Raw genomic sequence first — 23328 nt, forward strand, 5'->3', positions numbered from 1 at the left:
GAGCATCTGTTTCATGGCTCTTACATGGGAGCATAAATGCAGTTGTCATAATAGAGAACAACAGACCTCTTGCAGTACTTCCAAAAACTAGATGTCATTATAATTTTTTAAAAAGGCTTTATTTTTCTATTTATTTTATCATCTCTTCATCCCTATACTTTATGAAAAACCACAGATGATAATTGTTATGCATTCACTTCTTTTCATAGATGAATCGGGAGTAATGCAGACGGATTGTAAAGAGAGTAAATGCAACCTGGAACAGCTGTTACTAATTTCACAAGCTAAAGAATAGTAAATAATGCACAAATATCTGTAAAGCTCCATTGAAGTTTTCTTGGCTTGATGTGAATTTTTCTGTGAACTGAATTTGTTAATTTGGAACTGCTGACAAGTTGATTACAAATGACTTGGCGCTTCCCTATAGACTTCAGTTTTTGTTCAAGTAGTTGGTTTCACTCAAGATAAGTCTGATAGTTTAAGGAGAGAATAGTATTACAAAACTTCAGTAATACATTGCTGTGAATTGTGAATGTTATGTATCTTCTTTTTTTTTTCAAGTATGTTTGCTCCTAGTAAGGTTTACAAAAGACATTGTTTGCCCCTTGGCTTAACACACTGGGAAAGACAGCATTTTCCTTTTCTTTGTTATATTATTTTTAAAAGTATACCAGGTTATATTTAAGTGATTTATTAGGGGATTTTAGTTTGTTTTTTTCCTCTCCATGTTTCAGCAGAGTTGTTTTGACAACAGATATGTTAATAGGTTGTGAATTTCCAAGTAGATTTTATTATCGTCTCATTTTTGATGGATTATATAGGAGTAACAGGTAGAAAGGAGAATCCTTCTTTAATACTTTGGGTTATCTTGGAAGTGTTCAAGACCAGGTTGGATGAGGCTTTGAACTAGATGATATTTAAGGGCCCTTCCAACCTATACCATTCTGTGATTCTATGATCTTTGTTAATGATTTGTGATTTTTTCTTTGTTTTTTTTTAAGAAAACTGTTGGATCAAGTCATCAACATTCGTGCTTTTACACCACCTGAGTACTTTTCTCTGAAACTTTGTTGCTTTGTTATTTTTATTTTATTAAATAGCATAGCATGATCCTTGATTCACTTTTGCACACATGCCTTTCCATTTCTCATTTGTTTTCATAATTCAATTGTAAGATGAAAGTTCAACTGTTCTCTTTAATAAGATGTGCTTCTTTAATCTAGATGGATTAGATTGGACAACATTGTTCCTGCTTCACTGTCATTTGTCTTGCTCTCTTCCAGAAGGAAGATGTTTAGAGAAGGTTTAATATGCCTAGTATTTTTCAGCCTTGTTAAATCTTAATCCTCATTTTCAATGAGATAGTTGAGAAATTAATCATTTTAAATTTGAAGCTGAAATTTGTCATATTCATTTTCATTTTGAAAGCAATTAAATGCTTGAGAACTTGACCTACACTTAGTGTAAGGTGGCATAAATGTAATCTTTCAAGTTTAGTAAAGATCTAGTTTGATATGACCAAAATGATAACATTTAAACAATTGTTTATTTTCATACTTAGTGCTATCTGATTTTCCTGCTATTTATTTTAAAACAACAGCAACAAAACCCCTTTAAAATGTTCTCTACAAATAAATGTAACTAGCAGAAGAATTATCAAGCATTATGAGACTTTTCAATTTATAATTGGCTTAGGATATAAGATGATGAAATGGATTCAATTTTTAATATGGCCATTTATATTGAATATGATCTATAGAAAGTAGGCAATGAAGTAAATTTTGAACGGGTAGACTGTCTTGTAGGTGTGCGAGACATGAGAATGTTACTTTTGTTCCCATGCTATGATGGAGTATTCTTTCTAAAAGACTTGAGACTGTTTGGTCTTATTGGCAGACAGGTAATTAAGCTGTTTTATTCACAGCTTGCTTTTTGTTTTGTGCTGAATAGAGTCTCCAATAAGGGAAAATTTTAATTTTTCATTAAGAATTAAATTGTGTTATATATGTATACTTTAGCATTTTCTGAATATTAAATGTTCCCCTTTGCAATTTCAGGTATTACAGATTTTATGTGGGTATGTGTGTGTGTGTATATATATATACACACACACATACATATATATAAAATAAGTGGAATAAAAATCCATTTTAAATTCCAGAATTACTGACAACTAACAACCAATGTTGTTACAGTTTTGCAGGAGAAATTTGTCTTGAGATATGAATTGAGAAATTGGATGCCAGAGGTGTAGTTAATTGGAATTCTTTGGTTTTGCTAAGGCTAGTTGCACTACTTAAGTCCAAAAAGGAGTGAAGTTCCCTGAGTACCTGACTGTGGTGGGTTGACCCTGGTTGGATGCCAGGTGCCCACCAAAGCCCACTCTATCACTCCCCCTCCCCAACTGGGCAGGGGGAGAAGAATAGAATGAAAGGCTCATGGGTCGAGATAAGGACAGAGAGACATCACTCACCAATTACTGGCATGGACAAACCTTCGGGGAAAAAAACCCCAGGTTTTAATTTATTACCAATCAGATCAGAGGAATAAGAGAGAATAATGAGAAATAAAACTAAATCTTAAAACACGTCCCCGCACCCCTACCTTCTTCCCAGGCTTAACTTTTCTCCCCATTTTCCACCTCCTCCCCCCCAGCAGTGCAGGGGGACAGAGAATGGGGGTTGGGGTTAGTTCATCACACGTTGTTTCTGCCGCTCCTTCCTCAGGGGGAGGACTCCTTTCCCCGCACCAGTGTGGGGTCCCTCTCATGGGAGACAGTCCTCCAGGAACTTCTCCAACGTGAGTCCTTCCCATGACTGACAGTTCCTCACGAACTGCTTTAGCATGGGTCCATTCCATGGGGTGCAGTCCTTCAGGAAGGGACTGCTCCAGCTTGGGTCCCCCCACGGGGTCACAAGTCCTGCCAGCAAACCTACTCCAGCATGGCTTTTATAATTTGGGGAAGTAAAAAAGACCTTGATTTTCATGGTTTTTTTAATGATAAATTGTGACATTATCATGTTTTATGTTTGCTGTTTTCTGCTACTGTCACTTCTTCTAGTATGTCACATTAAGTTAAATTAATAATTCACAGTTTTACAAGTGTAGACAAAAGTCTAAATGGAGTACATTTCCAATGAAATAATGCAGGTTAAATATTGATTTATATTAAAGACTTGACACATTATTTTGCAGAATGTAAAATTAAGGTATTGCCTTAAAAATTACAAAAATTATATTAAATCAGTTAAATAATAGAACATGCAGCATGAAATGAAGTCTAGAGGATAAACTATTGCATTTAACAGTGTTAATAGGGTTTTTCCAGTCTAACAGAGTGAAAGATGAACCAAATCATTCTTCTATACATCTTTTCATTTACTGCGTAACTATGGAGCAGGAGATTGTTATCAGTAGGCCAAACAGCCATTTGATCTAATGGTCTGTTATGAGAGACTAGCGTAAAAACAAAAGTAGCTGTAGATTATATGGAACATACAACTGTGGGAAACTGGATGGTCATGTACTGTAGAAGCATCATCAGAGTATGTTTTAACAAATGAGTTTAATTTAAAAAAAAAAAATCTGTGTTTTTCTTACAAGTTTTAATGCTTACAAGCTGGCTCGTCACCCTAATCAGTGTTTCCAGAATGTTTTCTACATGTAAAAGGATAGGAGCAGTAATGGGGAAATAAATACAGAATTCTGCATCTATGCTATCAAAGACAGTAAAAACTGAGTGGAACTGAGAATATTTTTAGCAGCTTTATTTCATTAACCAAGGGAATGATGGCACATTTCTGTGAGTTTTCTCAATTTAGTAGTAAATAACTTTTGAATTATTTCTCATCTTATAAAGTACTAAGCTAAAGTGAAGTGACTCACAGAAATGATAGCTGCTTTTTTTCTTGGAAGTATTGTGGTTTTTTCTTTGTTTTTAGAAAATGTGTTAGGCACAGCTGGATTACTTTATTTTGTGAATCCTAAGAGGATTCCATCAGTTTTTTCCCAGCAATGATTAGTTTATTCTGCTCAGAGGAAAATGCTGTTTCCATCCCTGTGGCAGGATGCCTTTGCAACAAAACCCAGCAGCTGGAAAGCAATGCATTTTCTAAGGAAAAAGCACACACCTTAAATAATTATCAACCTATTTAGCAGTGTTATGTTAAAACTACATTGAAAGTTTGCATTACTCTGAATTGATACAAATGCCTATAAAAGAAGGGCTTGAGTAACTGAAGAAGCATAGTTTAACTGCTATTTGAGCTAATGTTATGGTTAGTGTATCTAGAGGGAAGAACAGTTTGCCATATATTGTGTGTTTGGTGGAAAGGACATACATCATCTGTCCATTAGTCTTGCTCATAAAAAAAAATACTTGTGCAAGTGGAACTGTTTTATGAAACAACTTTGATGTATTTATAATAATGTGTTTTTTTCATGTATGCACATAGACTATAATATAATGCCAGTTAAATTAGCTTCCTGAATTGTGAATAACATGGGCTGTGTTTTCTATAAAATGTAAGTTCCCGTTTCTTTTGTAAGTAAAGTTTTTGTGCCACTCAACAAAACTGCAAAGGGAACACATGTGGAGCCTTAAATATTTTTTTTACCTCAAGTCCTTTATAGATGGGATATAAAAGGACATTGTATAACATAATAAATTATATGGAAAGGAACCACATGTTTTCCAAGTAGAAAAAATGCATTTTAGTGATCTTTGGAGTATGTTTATATCCATGTGGCATACTTTTAATCCTGGTTACTTATCTAACCATTCTTTCAATTTCTTTGCCATTTGTCAGTTTTCGTACTTCAGTGCAAGCTGTATCTACTCTGGGAAAAATTCTTGCTGTTTAGAGGAGATAGGCTTAAAAAACCCCAAAATATGAAGATGCCCCAGTTCCACATTTCACTTTGGAGATTTTTATTTAGAGATGATAAAATAAAACAGTCCTTTCCCTTTGCTATTGTAGTTTCTAAAGCCTAAGACATATTTTGTTCTTAAAGATCCTTTTCCCACCTAAAACCTGTAAGTATGCTGAATGTATTCAAATCACCACTATGAAATGTGAGTCTCACAGTAAGATGCAGATATCAAGAGAACTGGGGGGGAAGAACCAACCAACCTCACCTCCCCTTCCCTTCCATAAAAATAGTTTCTTTGTAGGGGTTTGTCTCCCTGAGGAACTTCCTGATACTCAGATACTCTGTCATGTGTAATTGGATTGTAGCTCTTTCTGAATACTGTTTTCTCCTCTTGACAGCATGGGGTAACCTTGGAAATGTTCTCAAGAGCCAGGGCAAGATTTCCGAAGCTGAAAGCGCCTACAGAAATGCCTTGTACTACCGCAGCAACATGGCTGATATGCTTTATAATTTGTAAGTATGCACGGCTTTCGTGGGATTGGATTGTCTATGAAACCTGTTGTGAATGGAGGTATTGATTTACTTGCTGGAAATGGAGATGATGTTCGCTGTTGCTTTGTAATAGTTGTTTCATTAATTGTGCTCCTTGAACTATGGGGTGCACAGGTCCTTTTCTTGGTCAACATTACTGTACATTCATGTATTGTGTATGGAGAAGGCAAACTTGCAAATCTGTTTGCTTTAAAAGAAGCAAAAAACCCCCACACTGAACAAAGTACAGATAGATGAGCTGATGATTATAGCACTCCATCTATTTCTGACTCTGCTGAAATATACAGGTGTTATTTAGACTTCTTTTTTAAGTCTGAATAATATTTGGTGTGGGGAGTGGGTGTAAGCATTTCCTAGCATAAGCCAATACTCCTCCAGAGGTCTGAAAAGGTAAAGTGGCAAATTACTTTTCTCCTGTGACTCACTTCAGAGCAGCATAGGTTCAAGAAAGTTTAATTACTAGAATCCTGTCAAAAGTGGGAAAGAATAAATACCACAAGCATCAATATAACTGTACAGTAGGGAAAAAGATTTCCCAACTCATTAACATACCAGAGCCTGAACACAGAAGCTAGCGTTGTACTGAGCTTCTCAGTGGAGTGCGATCGTGCCGTGTGCCCCAGCGGGGAGGGGGGCAGATTCTCCGGGTATCCTGGCTGGGCTCCCTGCTCAGCACCGCTTGTCGTGCCAACGCTCGCCTTTCCTTCCCCTCCTGCCATCACCCACCCAGCCCGAGGCCCCAGAGCGGGGGTCTGCTGTGAGACAGGCTCATCACCTTCAATAGCCTTATGCTCTTGTTTTGCTATGTGTGCGGAGAACAAAATCCAGGTGACTGCTGTTCATTTGGTGGTAGTATGAAAATAAAGTCCCATGTGCGGTAGAAAGGTATGTATGTGAGAGAAACAATGTGTGCAAAACCTAGATGCAAATATTAAGTCTCTTTAAATAAATAAATAAATAAATAAACAAATGTTAGCCCTGTAAATCTAGTTTTAAAATGTCATTTATAGTATCTCAAAATTAAGTTTACTGTAAGACAGTTTTTCTTCTTTTTCTCTTGTTTACCAAGGAATAAGTTGCCCATTTCATTAATCTGTCTTACAGGTAAGCATACTGGAAACTCAAAATAATTTAATGATAGAATTTCTGTTACAAAATCGATTTTGTATCTCAAAATATCTATATTTTTAATAATCATACAATTACATACATACATGTGTACCCATAATTTTTTGTCTCTAGGCAATGGAGTGTGTGAAAAGCATATTTTAAAGAAAAAACTCCAGCTTACATTTCAAAAATAACTTCTGAACCCAGCAGAAGATTCTAGGAAAAAAAAATGACGAGATTGATAGTCCTCTATTTGTCATAAAGCATTAACTTTGTGGATCAAAATTATAACTATTAAATTTTTTTGTATGCCCATACAGTACTTTTGTATCTTACTGTACCTTAGAGGAAAACTGAAGTTAATACCAGGGTAAGAAGAGGAAGGGGGGTTGAGCAATAAAGACAGGAATATAAAAGAAATAATATTTCCGTAGTTTTGCTGTTCTCAGAACAAGCTGATAATCTCTCAGCTTTCCATTGATATACAAAATATATACCTACAAACCTTCATTTCAATTGAATAGAAAATTTATTGGAATTCTACTGAATTTGTGTAAAAGGAATTTAACTGACATACTGGTTGGAATATATAGGGCAAGAAGTTACCTTACATATATACCTGTGAAAGTAAAGGAAGTATATTCAGATGGAAGTGTTTGCTATATAGTATGTGTATATGTATGCATATGCAAGAAAGAATCTCTAATTCTTAGCCTTTCTGCTACTATCTTGAATGCAATAGAATCCTTTCTTTTATTTCTTTTATTTTTTTTAAATCTTCACAAAACTATTAGTTATTCAACAGAAATTGAAAAATCTTGCATAATTTTTTTTGGTTTTGTAGTCTTTCTGTGTTGGATACTTCCATATCCAGCATGAAAAATAGATGGTGAATGGAGTGGGCTTTGATATTACAAGATCACTAATGAATCTATTATTTTAAGCATAAACCCTGCAGAGCTCCCTTGTAAGTTCAACCCATCCTTGGCATGTGGTTCTGTGGGAGCCTTTTAAAAAAAATACTGTAATGGAAAATTGCATCCTGTATGTGCTTACAAGACGCCAGTTAGATTTGCTGTTTCTGTTTTTTAGTATGTGACTTCCAAAATGAAACAGCAATTTAGTAGAACTTCAGAAAAAAAACAACCTTACAGTCATTTTTGATTGCTGTATTTTGGCTGTAATATTTCCTAAGTATATTGTAGTCTCATGAGCTCATTATTTTTTCTTAGCACTTATACTTCAATATTTGATACAAATTAATTGGCATGTGCAGCCGAGTGTTCATACACAGTAATAAAAAAATCAAAGTACTATCTGATTGAGGAACAAATTATTAAGGATTAACTCATAATTTTTAATGGGTAACAATCAAAGAGAGAAACTACATAAAAAGTAGCATTTGTTGATCTCTCCTACTTTTTTAAACAAGCTAAAATGTGAGGTTGGCTTAGCAGTTGGCTATTAATGCATTAAAATCTAGAGAATTAACAGATGAATGGCTGATTTCATTGGTATATTTGTATTTTCTGACTTACATATTATGGATCTGAGTTATGGCTGCTTTTGCCATTTAAGACAGTTTAAACCGCATTAGTTTAAATTGAATAATTATATGATCTCCATTTGAGGTTTGCGTGATTCTGAACATATAATTTCTCATAGCCTTCAAACATGTCAATTCTGTAACCTTAAATAAATTCCTAAACTTTTAGAGACTAGCAGATTTATTTTTAATTAAAGAAGAGGGAAAAACAAGAAAGGAAAAAAAAAAAAGCTTTTGCTAGCAATAATGTTGGGTTTGACTGTTCATTACTACTTTAGGTATGGATTAAACTGTATTTGTTCTGTTGACGTTTTCTCTGGTTCAAATAAGTATAAGTGAAACATATGCATCGTTTATACCTCAGGATAGCTTGTGACCTAGCCTGTCTTGAGGATAGGATCTGTGGCTTGGAATTTAGGAAGCTTGAGGTCAAGCTAAGGGCTTGAATTCTCCTTTGGAAGCTTGCTTTCTGAAACTCTCATGAAAAACTCAGACGGTAAATTCCTAGCAACTATGAAAGCATTTGAGATTTTCATAGCTATTTCAGTGCAGAAAGGATTTCAGTTGCTGTTTTATAGTGTAAATGGAGAATGTATTGCAAATGACTTTAATAAGTTAGTTTGTACTTTAAAAATATATGCAAAGTAGCCTCCTATAACTATCTTCTCTGACATCTTGAGACTACTCTACAGGTAATTTTTACAAATAAATTTCAAACCAAAATTCTCAAAGCTATGTAACTGTTAATTTCAGCTAGATTTCTTAAGGTAGTAAGTCAGCATAAACTGAGATCTCTTTCCATGCCTTTTTTTTTTAAACAAACAGAGAAATCAATGTATTTTAATACCGTAAATTAAAAGGACTGAGCTGTAGAAAAACAATAGTTTGTTCTTCCAAACTAGGTAATATTCAATAGATTAAGAACAAACTATTTGGGGTGGTTTTTTTGGCTTTTCAATCTTTGTTGCCTTATGATTGTTACCTGAAGCTCATGGGGTATTTTGTATTGTTTCAAATTGCTTATAATTAATCATAGAATTGCCTGGTTGGAAAAGACCTCTGAGACCATCAAGTCCAACCGTAGCTGTCCGCTACTAAACCATATCTTCGAGCACCCCATCTACCGGTCTTTTAAACACCTCCAGGGATGGTGACTCAACCACTTCTCTAGGCAGCCCATTCCAGTGCCTGATAACCCTTTCAGTGAAGTATTTCCTGACATCCAATCCAAACCTCCCCTGGCATAACTTAAGGCCACTGTCTCTTGTTCTATCACTAGTTACCTGTGAGAAAAGACACATACCTGCCTCGGTACAACCTTCTCTCAGGTAGTTGTAGAAAGCAATTAGGTCACCCTTCAGCCTCCTCGTCTCTAGATTAAACAACCCCAGTTCCCTCAGCCGTTCCTCATAAGGTAATGCTTAGAGTAAAATGGCTTATCAGTCAAAAGACAGTTTTGCATACATTATTTCACTTGTATTTAGGCCTAGCTCTGCTTAGAGTATTCTTTTATCATCCTTCTCAGTAATCTATATTACTTTGAGTTTCTCAGCTGATTTTAAGGATGTTCACAATCTCACATAAATATTGAGTATTCCATTAAAATTATACTAATTAGTGTATTATTGGATTATATAATGCCCTACAAAGGTAAAGTTCTACCAAACAGCCATCCCCTTGTTTCTTTCCCAAAATATCTCATTTTGCCTTTAGTGATACAGAGCTGTATGTACAAGTTTATTATGCAAATAATTTAGTTTATTTGAACAAGTTCAAAATATAAGTTTCCATGAACTTTAATTTGGCAAACTTAGGGTATTATTTCAATAAATGTGGATTTATTTAGATTTCTGTTAGGTAAAGTCTTAATAGTAGCTGAAATTTTAATTCTGTAAAGTCTGGGATTGCACAAGTGTTTTAAAGCAAAGTTTAACTCCACATCCTTTGGTAAAAATCAATATGAGCTAAGTTCTTCCTTGTCTGTTGTTGTTAGCCTGTGTAACATCTAAAATTGTGTTCCCTCTGTTTCAGCCTTTTTAGGTTGCTGGCATAAAAATCTCCTTTGCTGAGCTATCAGCAGTGAAAAGCACTAAAAGCAGCCTAATCTACTAACCCATGTTGAACTGTATTTGAACCTGCCCCAGACAAAGTTACTGCACCACTTCACTTAGTAGGCCGAGGTTGTGGTTCCTCTTCCTTGATAGCCTAGAAATTTTTAGAATGCAGGATCTTGAGTTAAAAAGCAAAGAGGATGTGTTGTCTGCTGCCTAAGTACTTGATTATTTTTTTTTCAACTGTGAATGCAAACTTTTTACCAACCTGTTTGAAATTAATCTTTGCTTTGCCAGCTTGTTCTTCCTCTGTCAAGACAACAGTTGAAGTTTATGTCTTACTGTAACCAAAGTTGTCTTGATAAAAATCTTTCTGTATTTTGAGACCAGCTCTTGAGGTACCACCCAAAGGTCACTTTGGTCACCAATGGTGTTTTGCAGTGCAGAGCTCTGCTGTGGGGCTCTTTGTAGGGCCTGTATGAAGGAGGAGTTTTTATTAGTAATATTGAGAGCTGAAATATATTCAGTGACCTAGCTATTCAATTGCATGCCTTAATATTTGAAATTGTGGTGGCTCATAGTCCTTACATAAGCTTTGTTAATTTAAAAAATATTTTTAAATTATTTAATTTTAAATTTTAAAAATTAATTTAATTTTAAATTTTAAATTTTAAAAAAGTTTTAATTTTTTGTTCATTCAAAATAATTGTTGGACTCCTGGAAGGAATGGTAGACATTGTCATTCAGTTTCATAAAAGACCTCTCTTGTTAAGAGTTTCTCTCCAGCTCTCAGCTTGTGTTGCCTGCTGGAGCACGTGAGGGAGAACAGATGTCTTGTTTGAGGACTGCTGGCACAGCATGCCACTGTCCAGTGTCTAGAGAAGGGAGAAAGGCACGGGAGCAATGCTATTACCCGTCCCTGTGGCAGCCCTCCCTCTATCAAGGAAACAGGGATTGTGAGAGTTGATGTGGTGCTGAAATGGTGGTAATACCAACCAGACTGCCCCAGTAGCAGAGAAAAGAACAGGATTATATTTACTTACCAATTTGCTTGCATTTAGAAAACTCTTCCCGAGAACTGAGAGACTGTGAGAGTTTTGACTGTATTATCTGAAAGACTAGAGGTTGTTTTGAGGGCAATTGTTTTGTTTTGATTTTTTTACTAACGGAGATATAGATGACTGTGCTTAGTACGGTCTGCAAAGGGACTGGTCATTCTGTGTTAGTGCCTACTGGGTATGTTTGGGTTCTTATTGATTAAAAAAGTTGGATTTGTGTTCCAGTTACATATTTGCTAACAGGTTGTTATTGGAAAACATTAAATATACTCCCTGATTGTACTCTTCCTTAATGACTGGTTTTCTTGTTAATGAAAGCTAGTTGTAGACTCTTACAAAAGGTTAGCACTCATTTGGTTGAGTAGCTAAATGGTTACTTACTTAAAAACCAACCAAACAAAAAACCCCACCCAAAAATCAAAAAAGTCTTAATTAAAGAGAAAACAATAGTTTCATGTACTGGGCTGCTGTAGCATCCATACTTGTCTTTCTACCCAATAGTTTTGCAAATGACAGTGAGGCAAAGCTCATCCTTAGGCATCACATGTTCTCTGTGGCTGGAGACACATTTGTTTGGGGAATAAAAGAGGATTTTCTTCCATTTCTTTCTTTGTTTGCCAGCATAGCATCTAGGTAAATAACCTGAAATCAAGGGGATAAATGTAGCTTGAGGCATGGATAAAGTAAAGTCATGGCAAAACAATAGCTAACAGGCCCTGTGTTAGCTGTTATGAAACAGTAAACAAAATATATTAAACACCTTCAGTATTGTACCTGGCTTGAATATTTTATAAATATTTCACTAACATATATGATTACCTTGATGACAGTTATGGTTTCTGTGTGTTGTACTGGGTCAGTTTATGCCAGCTTTAGTCAGAGTTCAATTTGTAAGTAGACCAGTTGGCTTTAATAGGACTACACCAGGAATAAATTAATATGAAACTTGAGAAAAATGGTAGACTGTCTACTGATTCTTTGTATTTTGTGACTGCTTTTCAGTCCCTGAAATCAGTTTTGTGTCATTAGTATTCAGTAACTTTAGGTCAAAAGCAAGGCAGAGAAGGAAGACAGGAAGATTTTTGAAGTTACTGGTCAAGCAAGATGGGTAAAAATTGGCAGCTTGAAGAATTCAGGATGGCTGGAAAGAACTGATTTGGGGGAAATGTTTTCCTGCACATATTTAAATGAGCAATTCTATCTATAGAAGTGATGTACATAATTTCTAGATTGTCAAAACTTGCTGCTTCTTTATTTTTCTTCTTTTCATTTTTCTTCCTATTAGACAAACAGTCTTCTGTGACACTTCCTAAGTCACTAGGTGAAGTCTGCTGCTATTGCAAGCAGTCAGCACATATCCTCCATTTCATAAATGATTCACACTCCACTGTAAATTTAGCTAGAAGCAATGCAGGCAAAAAAAATCCTCTTGTAAGGTTGTTCCAGAATCTTGCCGCTGTGATAGTTAGAACTTGTCTTCTAATTAGTCCTAAATTAATTCATGGACGATTTATAACTGTTTATTTTGTGTCCTATGGTTTAAGTAGCTTTTTCTTTTCCAGGTAATTTAATCCTGTGTTTCTAGAGAGAAACTTTATTCTTCCACAGTACTTGCCTTACTAGGCTAAAGGAGCCACTGACTTTCACCCCACCCTCTCTTCATCTGATAGACTTCACATTTTCCCAGTTATTTCCCAGTCAGTAAACTTTCTTTGAACTGAGGTTGCATGTTTCAATTAACATTTTAATTTATCTGCTTTGCAATCGAGAGGTGGACTGGAGAGAAAAAAAGTTTTGGAACTGGAAACTTGAAGCAACTGGTCCTGTGTTTTGGTTTTTTGGGGGGCATTTTGCATTTGTGTTTTTATATTTATTTAGTTTGGTATTTTTAGCAATTGTAGAAAGTTCATTAAAAGGTACCAGAAGACTTTTAAGCTCTTCATCTAAGTTTATCACTTAGGCTCACTCTTCTGTATCAAGCATCCTTACTTCAAGGACATGCTTTCCTTTGTTCATCCTTGTGTAAGGAAAAAATAAGGCTTTTTGTCTCTATAAGCACTAAAGAGAGGTACATATTCAACATGTTCCAATTGCTTTGCTCCAGCACTGGTTTATGTTCAGTGCTTTGTCCTGTGTCACTGCTTTTGTATTCTTTCTGTCTGCTTCTTCTCACAAAGAGCAGTTATTTCAAATTGTAAACAAAGCAGAGGTAAGGCATGTCAAGAATAGATTTTGCAATTCTCTAGTTGATTGGCATAGAAAAGTTTTATTTCAAATTTTGCCCTTAATGTATCTTTATAAAGACACTTCGGTTTTATTTTTAGTGATTTTAAAGTAATTTTGAGTATCTCTAGTGAAAATTCTCTACGTGGAACACAGTAAATGCTAAAGCACGTGAAAATAAGACACAGGAAGCATATCGAACTTCCCTCTCATGGCTTTGGCCTCTGTTCTGAAGTGTGACTCTAAATGAAACTACAATGAAAAAGGAAGTGTTTTTGTGACAAAATAACCCATATTTCTCCTATTCCTGAAGGAGAAGGGAAGAAGAGTTGAAGTTTGTTGAAGAGTTGTTAATATAACTTAACAGACTGCAAAGGTAATTGAGTTAAACCTCTTAGCCTCTTTGGAGAGAACTTCAAGTGCTGAACAGACCCTTTTTTTGGTAGTATTTACTCTGATGACCTCTTCGCAACCGCGTAGTGAAGGACGCAGTCCCTTCAGATATTCCTCACTTAAGCCCATCTCTTTGCTTCTTGTTTCTCTTGATAATGGTGAACAATTTTCAGAGCCAGCCGATTTCAGAGGCAACCCTGGGATTTGCTGCCTGAACTCCAGCGTTGGTGGAGCAGCCAGCAGAGAACGTTGAGAACGAGGTCCTTGCTCTGCTCTCGGGGCCCTTCTCTTGGGCTGCTGTTCCTTCACCAGCCTGTCTGTCTCTGCTAACCAGGTCCAGTGATTTAGGGCAGAGAACGTTGAGAACGAGGTCCCTGCTCTGCTCTCGGGGCCCTTCCCTTGGGCTGCTGTTCCTTCACCAGCCTCTCTGTCTCTGCTAACCAGGTCCAGTGATTTAGCAATGTGGTAGCATGACTGAACTGCACTGTCTCTCAGGACCTCGGGTCTGCCTCTCGGATGTAATGCCTAGCTGAAAATCAGCATGATTTTTGTCTTAGGAATGGCTTAGATGCTGTGAAATGCAGCAATGGAAAGCCAAATGTAGGACTGAGGACTTGCAGATTTTCTTGAACTGATTTTGAAATAAACAGTAGTTTGTAATTTGATCCTGGGGCTTTATTTTTTTTTCTCAAAAAGTAAATGTTTATAAGAAGATGGTGTTGTTTTACTTGTAGAAACTGGAGAAAAAGCAAATATTGAACTATTGCTCATTTATATTCCTTCTGTGTAGTGAATGAGAAAGTAGAGCTGTGGAAGTAATAGTGAGAAACAATGTAGTTAGAGACCAGGATTATAATACATGCTCTAAAAGGAGATGTAGAACATTTCTCAGGCAGTATTAATTTTGCAAATAACTGAATTTGAGGTTTTTGGTTTTAGTTGCATCTTGTGAGTAATACTGGGTAGAGGTTGATGAGCATATTTATATGCCTGCATTTTGTTTGAGCTTAAAGCTAGACAGCGTTTTATTTATTCATCTTGGAAGTGAAATATATCTGTTCTTTAAACTCTTCTAGTATTCACTGTAAATTCAGGAATGCTTTGCCAGTTAAATGCAATGTTCACAGTCTTAACTTTTTATCTATTTAAATCATTATTTATCCCTTCACAGGTGAACATCTAAGCCACTTATCTCTCAGAAGGATATCCTGTCAAGTGTTAATTGTATTCAACTAAAAATTTTAAAATTTTCCTTTAAGCCTTTTTCTGTCTTTGCTTAATCTGAACTAGTGACTCATAAATCTAGTAATTTTTTTGTCCTCTCAGAAGCCACAGAAGCCAGTTAATTAGGACCAATTTCACAAGGCGAAGAAGCAGTTTCATGCCTTGTCAGTGTTTTTTAGTTTATATCCCTTTTTTTTTTTCTTCTTCTTTTTTATCTACCAAACCTCATAAGAAATGGAAATAAAACACTAATTAGTTGCTGGAATTCAGCACTCAATCTTGCATCTGGGCAGGTTGAGTTTATAATGTTTTCCTTAATGCTGTCTTTGCAGTTTTTATCATATATATATATGTATGTACGTATGTATGTATATATATATGTATGTATATACATATATATATGTATAAAGTGTGTGTGTAAGAGAAAGAGAGTGTCTGTTAATGGAACAACTTTTAAAAGAAAGAAAAGTCTTCTGGAAGAAGAGTACAAAACAAAAAAACCCACACCCTCCCTTAGAGTATCAAGTAATTAATCAAGAGTGCCAGTACTAAAGCATGTAATGAACACAGAAGATTAGTTTGGTAATAAATATAAATAAAAGTTCTTTTAATCCAAAAAGCACAAATGTCGTACACTTACCAAAGTAATTAATTTTGTTCAAATTGAACAATTACTGTATTACTTCTCTTAATATGTGAATTGTTTATTCCAGAATGAAAATAAGAATGGAATTTCTTTGATAAATTTGTCCCAAAATTCTGTGTAAGAATGTTTTTGGTTTTTTGAATAGTAAGAAGCAGCTTAAATGTCAGAACGTGCAACTCATTTATTTTTATGTTAATTCTACTGCTATCAATAGAAAAGTGGATCAAAATACCGTAATAAAAATAATTTTCCTTGGAGTAACTGCAGTCTTTAAAAAATTTTAAAGTAAACAAAGTTCAGGTTCTAGAAAATTTAGAAAATGTTACTACTATCCTGATGATTATATGTCTTGCCATCTGCAAGACACTTGACAGTAGTTAAAAACCTTAGTGCCATGCCAGAAAGTATAGAATCATAGAATCACAGAATCATTTGTTTGGAAGAGAGCTTGAGATCGAGTCCAACTGTAGCTATCTACTACTCAACCATATCTCTGAGCACCCCATCTACCCAACTTTTAAATACCTCCAGGGATGGGGACTCAGCCACCTCGCTGGGCAGCCTGTTCCATTGCCTGATAACCCTTTCAGTGAATAAATTTTTCCTGACATCCAATCTGAACCTCCCTTGGCACAACTTGAGTTGTATCCTGAGTGCTGTTCCCTTATTGCTCACATTACTGCAAGTACCAGCTGAATGTAAGTTCTGTTAATAATAAATGTGATTTACTACCTAATCTGAGGTTAGTTAAGAGAGAGTTTCAAAAGTGAAGCCACGTGGTGCTGGTGGAGAGAGAATGTAGAAAAAAAGAGGATATATTCCTCCATTCTGTTAAATCCTAAGCCACCGACAGGAAACAAACAACATGGAGGGTGGTTCCTTCTTTAGCTAACCCTACTCTTTTCTTCTCCTGAAGTCTGCTGGTATAATTCAAAAAGTTTTCCTGACAATCTGGAGGGAAAAAAAAAAAACCCTCTGATTAGAGACTGGTGTGGAAAAATGGAAAAAAGTCCAACCTCTTTGCAGTTCAAAAAGTTATCAGCAGATAAAAGCGTAGAGGAAGAAGAGAAAATTGCTGTAGGTTAAGGAAACTACAAATAGATATAACCCTCTCACCTAAAAGAAATAGCTACATTTATTTTTTTTTGTGGATGCTTTGAGGTATATGAAGAGGGATATTACCTCTGGATAATAAGGTCTGAATCGGCACTCTGAAATTACTAATTTTTAAGGGTTTTATACATTTGCATATGCTTTTTTCAGTTTCCTAAAACTGAGAACTCTGATGCTTTGAGGATTCATTTAACTATACAAATGTGAATTTCTGTCAATGATGTTCAAACTATTTGTTGCTCAGAAATTTGTGGGTGGCTGGTGTAATTTATAATTCATAAGAATGCTTGTCTTAAAAACTTTAATTAAAGCTTATGGACTATGAAACTAACTGAGAACTGGAAGTATTTGGTATAATTTTTTATATGTCTTTAGATACCTCTTCAGTTATTAAATTAGTTTGGAGCAGAAAGAAGACAGGAAAAAACTGAACTGATGTAGGTGCTTAGCAATATGGTGAACAATCTAATGAAATTGCTCAACAAGGACTGGTTAAGGTAATACATATGATTAGGTGGTTAACTGTATTTTGCATTAAAAAAAATCTGCTTATTTCAAGTCAAGAAAAGACAACAGGCTAAACATGAATTACTTAGTCACAAATAGCTCCACTGTACTCCATCTACTTGAAAAAGTCTCACAGTCTACCTTTTTCTCAAGTGAGTAAATGAATCTTGTGGTTTCCAAGGAAGCCAGAACTACTGCTTTTAACGTCTGCTTTGTTAAAGCCACATGGATGCACCTGATGTCTATGAATTAATCCTGTTTTCAGACAATTTTATTTTTATTTTTTTTCCCCTTATGCAGAGGATTACTACTTCAGGAAAACAGCAGGTTTTCAGAGGCATTGCATTACTATAAACTGGCAATTGGTAGCAGACCCACACTAGCCTGTAAGTATTTATACTATACAGACTTGCGTAATATTGACTATTAGTTTTTTAAGGAAATCTTTCTACTCCTTAATAACACTTAATTTTTTTTCAGACGTTTTTCATTTGGAAAGCAAAAGGTAAAATTGTGTACTTCTCAGTTGAAAGCAAGTGTTTGTTAGTCGACAACTACATTTAATGAGGTGCAGGGAAGAAGCAGATAGAAAGTTAACACTGGGCAGTGCTGCTAGAACCTAAAATACTTCTCATCTGGGGTGGTGAGCCATAGAGGCTGCTGCCCAAATTTTCAGGCTCCTGTTTTCTGTTTCTTACAGCCAGTTCCTGATTTTTGTGGTATGTGGTGTGAGTGATTAATACAAATATTTTTGAAGTCCTTTCATTTATCCTTTCTTGCCTGGGGGAAATGGGAAATAATCCATAGGATGTTGACAGTGATCGGTTCCAAAATTAAGTGGCTGCTTTTTAAGATTGCTGATTTTTTTATAGCTTAAGTAGTAAATCTTCTATATATGTATATATACATGTATATTTGTATAAACATATGTATATATTTCTGTAATATTTCAAACAATGATGCTATGATAAAATGATAAAACATAATGGAACCCCATTAAAAGATAACAATTTTTTTCCCTCTTCACAGCTGCCTATTTAAATACCGGTATTATCCTGATGAACCAAGGGAAGACAGAGGAAGCCAGGAGGACTTTCCTGAAGTGTTCAGAGATCCCTGATGAAAATCTGAAAGATCCTCATGCTCATAAAAGCTCTGTTACTAGCTGTCTTTATAACTTAGGAAAACTTTTTCATGAACAAGGACACTATGAGGCAAGACTCCAGATTTGTCTACAATATTATGATAAAACCTTCGTATATAAATAATACCTATTGCTTCTATCCAGACTTTCAAAATACATCACAGGCACAAATTGGTTGAATTTCCCCAAATCAAGATTAGCATTCTCTACAGGGAATATTTATTCTCTACAGCCATGGGTGTGACAATGTTAGTTGGCGGTGTGATGTTCTGATGCCAGAGTCAACATTAGCAATGATCACATCTAGTGTGTTAATTCATTCTTTTTGACTTTGTCCCCGTGGCTGCTATGCAAAGGTTGTAGCCTGATTACAGACCAGCTGACCTAAAGTGTACTGGCTTTTTAATTCAAAATAGAGTAAGTCCGACTTTAGTTGAAAAAATGCAATTATGGTTGCTTTTGAGTCTCCAAAAATAAGTCCTAGTTGGAACAATTCAAAATTTCAGTCATCAAAAGCATCCTGTTATGTGCTATTTTCAGATAACTTGGCCTAAGTGCTGAAGTGGGTTGGTTATTTTTAATGTAACCATATGCTGCACCTAACTCATCTCATTTATGCGTGCAAATGTGACTGTTGTGATTCCTCTCTGTTCTCTCTGATGCAATTACTAAAACTGGACACTTACTTGAATTATGACCTTTAGCAGTATTTGAAAGAAAGTCATTGCATTGCCAGGCATACTGCAGAACAGGAGTTACACATGGTTTTGATGCATATAACTCTTCCTGACTGCAAGTTACCTCAGCTGTTTGATATTAGGCATGCACAAACTATGGATTCTGTGTCATCTATCTACTGAATTTCTCTCTGTCAGTTGGCAGTTACTAATTGTTTAAACACAGACAGCTAATACATCCATAAAGATATGAGAAAAGCAGCATGTTGTCTGCATGGCCAGTAGAGTTGGAGTGCAATGCCTGGGAGGTGCAAGGGGTGCCTGGTGAACATTTCAGTCTGACCCAAGCTTGATTTGATCATGCACTTAGATTTTTTTCAAGCATATTTCAGCCTTCACAAGCTGCAGCTATTTGGTGGGTTGATGTAGAAAATGATGCAGAGCTAACAGACTGACCAGTAAGCATCCTAAGTGCCAAATGAATCATAAATGTGTGATCAAGTAATTCAAGGCACAGCACATTTGTGAAGGGAATCCAGTTTTGGCATTCTTGATGCTACAGTCCACCTCATTCTTTCTGTGTAGCACACTTCACTTGTGAAGATTATGTTTTGTTATTACTTGACAGTAGACAATGATTTCTGTATTTTTTAGGTCACTTACTGTAGCTTAGTAATCAGAAAGTCCTTTCTCTGCAGTTTGATATTATTCTGTATTCTTTGACAGCCTATAGAATTTTATATATGTTTATAAACTCATCAGTCATTGAGGGGTTTAAAAAAGTCTCTTTTATTTCCACCTGGGAAAAGAGTTGCCATATTGGAAATAATTTGATCTCTTGTAAATAAGCTTCACTGAATTTGGTGAAACTTCTGGTATTTTAAATTTTTGTAAATGAGAAATGAGAACTTTGTGATATTTATGACACTGATGTGTTTTATTTCTCTCTGCACCTTTCATTTCAGGAAGGAAAAGTTTCACTTTATATGTGAAAGACTGCTTTTAAAATTGGCGCTTTACTAATTATTTGTCCCACTTGTGTGTCTCTTTTCAGGACGCCCTTATGGTTTACAAAGAAGCAATACAGAAAATGCCAAGACAGTTTGCACCACAGAGCTTATACAACATGATGGGTAAGTGCATTGTTAGTGCTTCAGAAAGGTACTTCAGGAGTCAGGCAGGGTGAAACAAAAGAGCTTAGCCAGGCAACTGGTGTTCAAATGAATTAGCTAATAGAAACAAAAATAATTGCCTTTAGTAGATGTGAGCCAAACCACGTTCAGAACTTAAATGCCAACAACTAAAATCCTGAATAAGGCACAAGAATTTATCAGACTGTTAGATACAGTTGGATATCTTTAAGAGTGTCAGTGCAGCACTTCTACGTTTAGAATGCATGCATTAGTGTTTTTCTCTGCCTCCAGAATCTCTCATGCAGTATCTTGGAAACCTCATGTGCAATTCACACTTTTATTTTTTAATCTACCATTTAGTCATCTTTGAAACTAAGAAGAAATTGTATTTACTTCACAGGAAATGGAATAAGATTGATTGTAACATAAAATATAGTGGAGATGTTTGGTGTTAAATTTCCTTGTAAACCAACAAGATGTCCAAACAGATCTGCAGAGATAGTTGTATTTTTTTTGCAGGTTGTGCCACAAACTTATTTCCCAGCTGATGTACTGTTAGTTAGACATCTACAGTGAGAGAATTCTTCTTCCAGGTCCAGCCTCTCTGTCCTTCAAAATTTTAGCGGAGTCCCTTAAATACTGCAAGAAACATTAATTTAGCTGAAGTATTGGCTTTTTTAAAAAAACTTCAGCTCCTCATATTCTTTATCACATCTTTATACAGGATACATTAAACAGATAAAAGAAAGAAGATAATATGATTTATTATTTATATTATTCAGATCTGTAAGCAAGAGGACAGGTTCCTCATTGCTCCAGAGATGCTTTCAAGTGGAATTATCTCTGAAAAGGGTATGTGGTTCTGCTAAGCAACCTCAGTGTCTGGCCTAGTAGAGTCTGTGAACTCCTGTCTGGGACAGAAAAGGATGTAAGGTGCCTTTAAAGTAGTTCAAAGTAGAGGAAATAAGAATACGTAGAAACAATTAGGATCACCTAGAAGCATGTGAGGTTTTGTGGCTTTTTTCCCCCTTTCCATGCCTAAAATAAAAGGGAATATATTGTTTGTTACCAATTGTTTTGAGACAGTTGTTGAAAGGAAGTACCACTCACTCTTCTCTCCTTATTTAGGAAAGACATCTTTTATTAGCTCCTTACAAGTACTTGCTCATGGGGGGATTGCGGGGGGGGGGGGGAAGTAGTTGTAACTGATGCTAGTTGTAACTGATGCTATGTGTTTGCAAATCTCCATAATTGCTAAATTAAGTACTTCTCTTGTCACAATGAGAAAGTATCTAATGTCAATAACAGTGAAAATGCTTCCTTGACAGTTCGTACAGTTCAATGGAGACTTCTTCGTGAATGCTGAGCTTTGTTAGATTAATGTAAATGGCCAAAATCCCTAAAATACACAAGCTGATTATTGCATGTACTTTTGTTCATAGACAGCCTTAGCTGAACTGTTGTTTTATCAGTTTTATCTTTCAGCATTTGCTGATAAATTTGGTGGGGTTGTCAACAGTCACCACTCCATGAGTTAAGCCTCTGCTTACTATCGGTGTCCTATAGCGACTGCTGAAGTACTGCAGTGCTCCAGCAAACACTCTGAAGTTTGATGGCCCTCTTTAGTGCAGATATATATTTCATAATTCTGATAAAAGTGCTCCTCAGAAAAATGGAAATAGGAAAAAATAAACTAATGCTGTTTCTAGGATGATGGTTGTTCCATTACAAAACAGGCCTGTGCCAGCCTTTTTCTTTTCCCATGAATAGATGCTCCCTTTATGACCTATAAGATTCTTTAGGGTTTTTATGCTTTTTTGCCCATTGGTTACTTTTTTAGGTTCGAGAGGCCTTTCTCAGCTTTGTTTAAAAGCACGGTCCGTGACATCCAGGTTCACTCTGTTCCTGGGATTTGCATTTATTAACTCACAAAGCAGTGGTGAACATAAAGACGAGCTCAGTCCTTTGCCCGGGCTTGGCTGCTGCTACACTACTCCTTCATCTGCTTAGCCCATGCTCTAGCTTCTGTTTCCTTTAGGCAGCCACTGGCACTTCACGGATGTCCTAGCAGCATAACAAGTTAAGGTCAGCCGAGCTTACCTTAGCCCCTTGTAGCATATTGCAAAGAGCAACAGGGTATTATGGAGCTCTGTAAAGTACAACTCAGCCTGAATGTAGCATATATTTGTATTTTGGTTGCTGTTGTGATGGCAGTTGTTGCAGGGAAACCAGAATTTTCTTCACTTTAGTTGCTGAGGTGTGGCTTGTTGGCTGTGTTGCAAAGGCAGTCCAAGAAGCTACACACAGAGTAGGGTAGTGGCTGGAACTGAATGCAGGGCAGCATTATGAACAGCAGAACTCATGCTGGTTTGTTTAAAGCTGTCCAGGATGCATCTGTCCGTGAGCGTACGTGACTGCAGTTAGACATATTGAATTAGTTTAGTCTCTCCTACCTGTAATAGGGTAAATGTCAGATGACAAGACAGAGCTCAGTAGCTATGCTCACTTCATAGTGTGAAAAGAAAAATATACCTGAGGAGTAATTAAGCCCATCTGATTTAGACATCTATTTTAGATTATAACTATAATCCCTTGCAAGCATACTTCTGTAAAAGGAGCTGAGATGACTAGCTTAGACTTGCTAGCTCAAGTTGGGTGAGATAAATCCTGAACACCTATTCAGTCATCTCTTTGCATCAAGAGTGACAGGAGGATAAGGCAGCCACATCCATTATCAGGAGTGCATCTGCTCTGCAGCTCATAGCGTGTCATTGGGTACCAGAGGGCCAGCCGGATTGCTTATTTCTCTTTTGATGCTCAAGATAAAATTATAAACATGTTCACTATAACACTCTTTTTGATAAACAGCATTATATAAGCTTGTCTGTCTACTTCTTGCTTTTAAAAGGGAGACTAGAGGAATTGAAATAGGCCAGTCCTGTGTCATGTGCTTGGAACTGCATGAAGCTGACTCTGAGCTGTGCCTGCTCACCGTGTGCCTATTACTGGGGAGGAAGGAGGAGAAACTGGGGAGTGCTCCCCATCTGCTCAGGAAGGAAGGGTCCTTCCCTGTTTCCCT

General features: G+C 36.1%; 1 protein-coding gene across 1 annotated transcript in view; it reads left to right on the forward strand.

Moving 5' to 3' along the window:
* TMTC2 (transmembrane O-mannosyltransferase targeting cadherins 2) overlaps positions 1-23328 on the forward strand; it is a gene marked incomplete at its 3' end in the record, with an annotated part of 84387 nt that overhangs the window by 16308 nt on the left and 44751 nt on the right. The window contains exons 2-5 of the mRNA XM_010167077.2: positions 5271-5385; positions 17596-17681; positions 18325-18509; positions 20171-20249. Coding sequence (XP_010165379.2) covers positions 5271-5385; positions 17596-17681; positions 18325-18509; positions 20171-20249 — 465 coding nt within the window. The remainder of the gene's footprint in view (positions 1-5270; positions 5386-17595; positions 17682-18324; positions 18510-20170; positions 20250-23328) is intronic.

The sequence above is a fragment of the Antrostomus carolinensis genome, unplaced genomic scaffold (genome assembly GCF_000700745.2).
Source record: "Antrostomus carolinensis isolate BGI_N321 unplaced genomic scaffold, ASM70074v2 scaffold3154, whole genome shotgun sequence".
Taxonomy (NCBI): domain Eukaryota; kingdom Metazoa; phylum Chordata; class Aves; order Caprimulgiformes; family Caprimulgidae; genus Antrostomus; species Antrostomus carolinensis.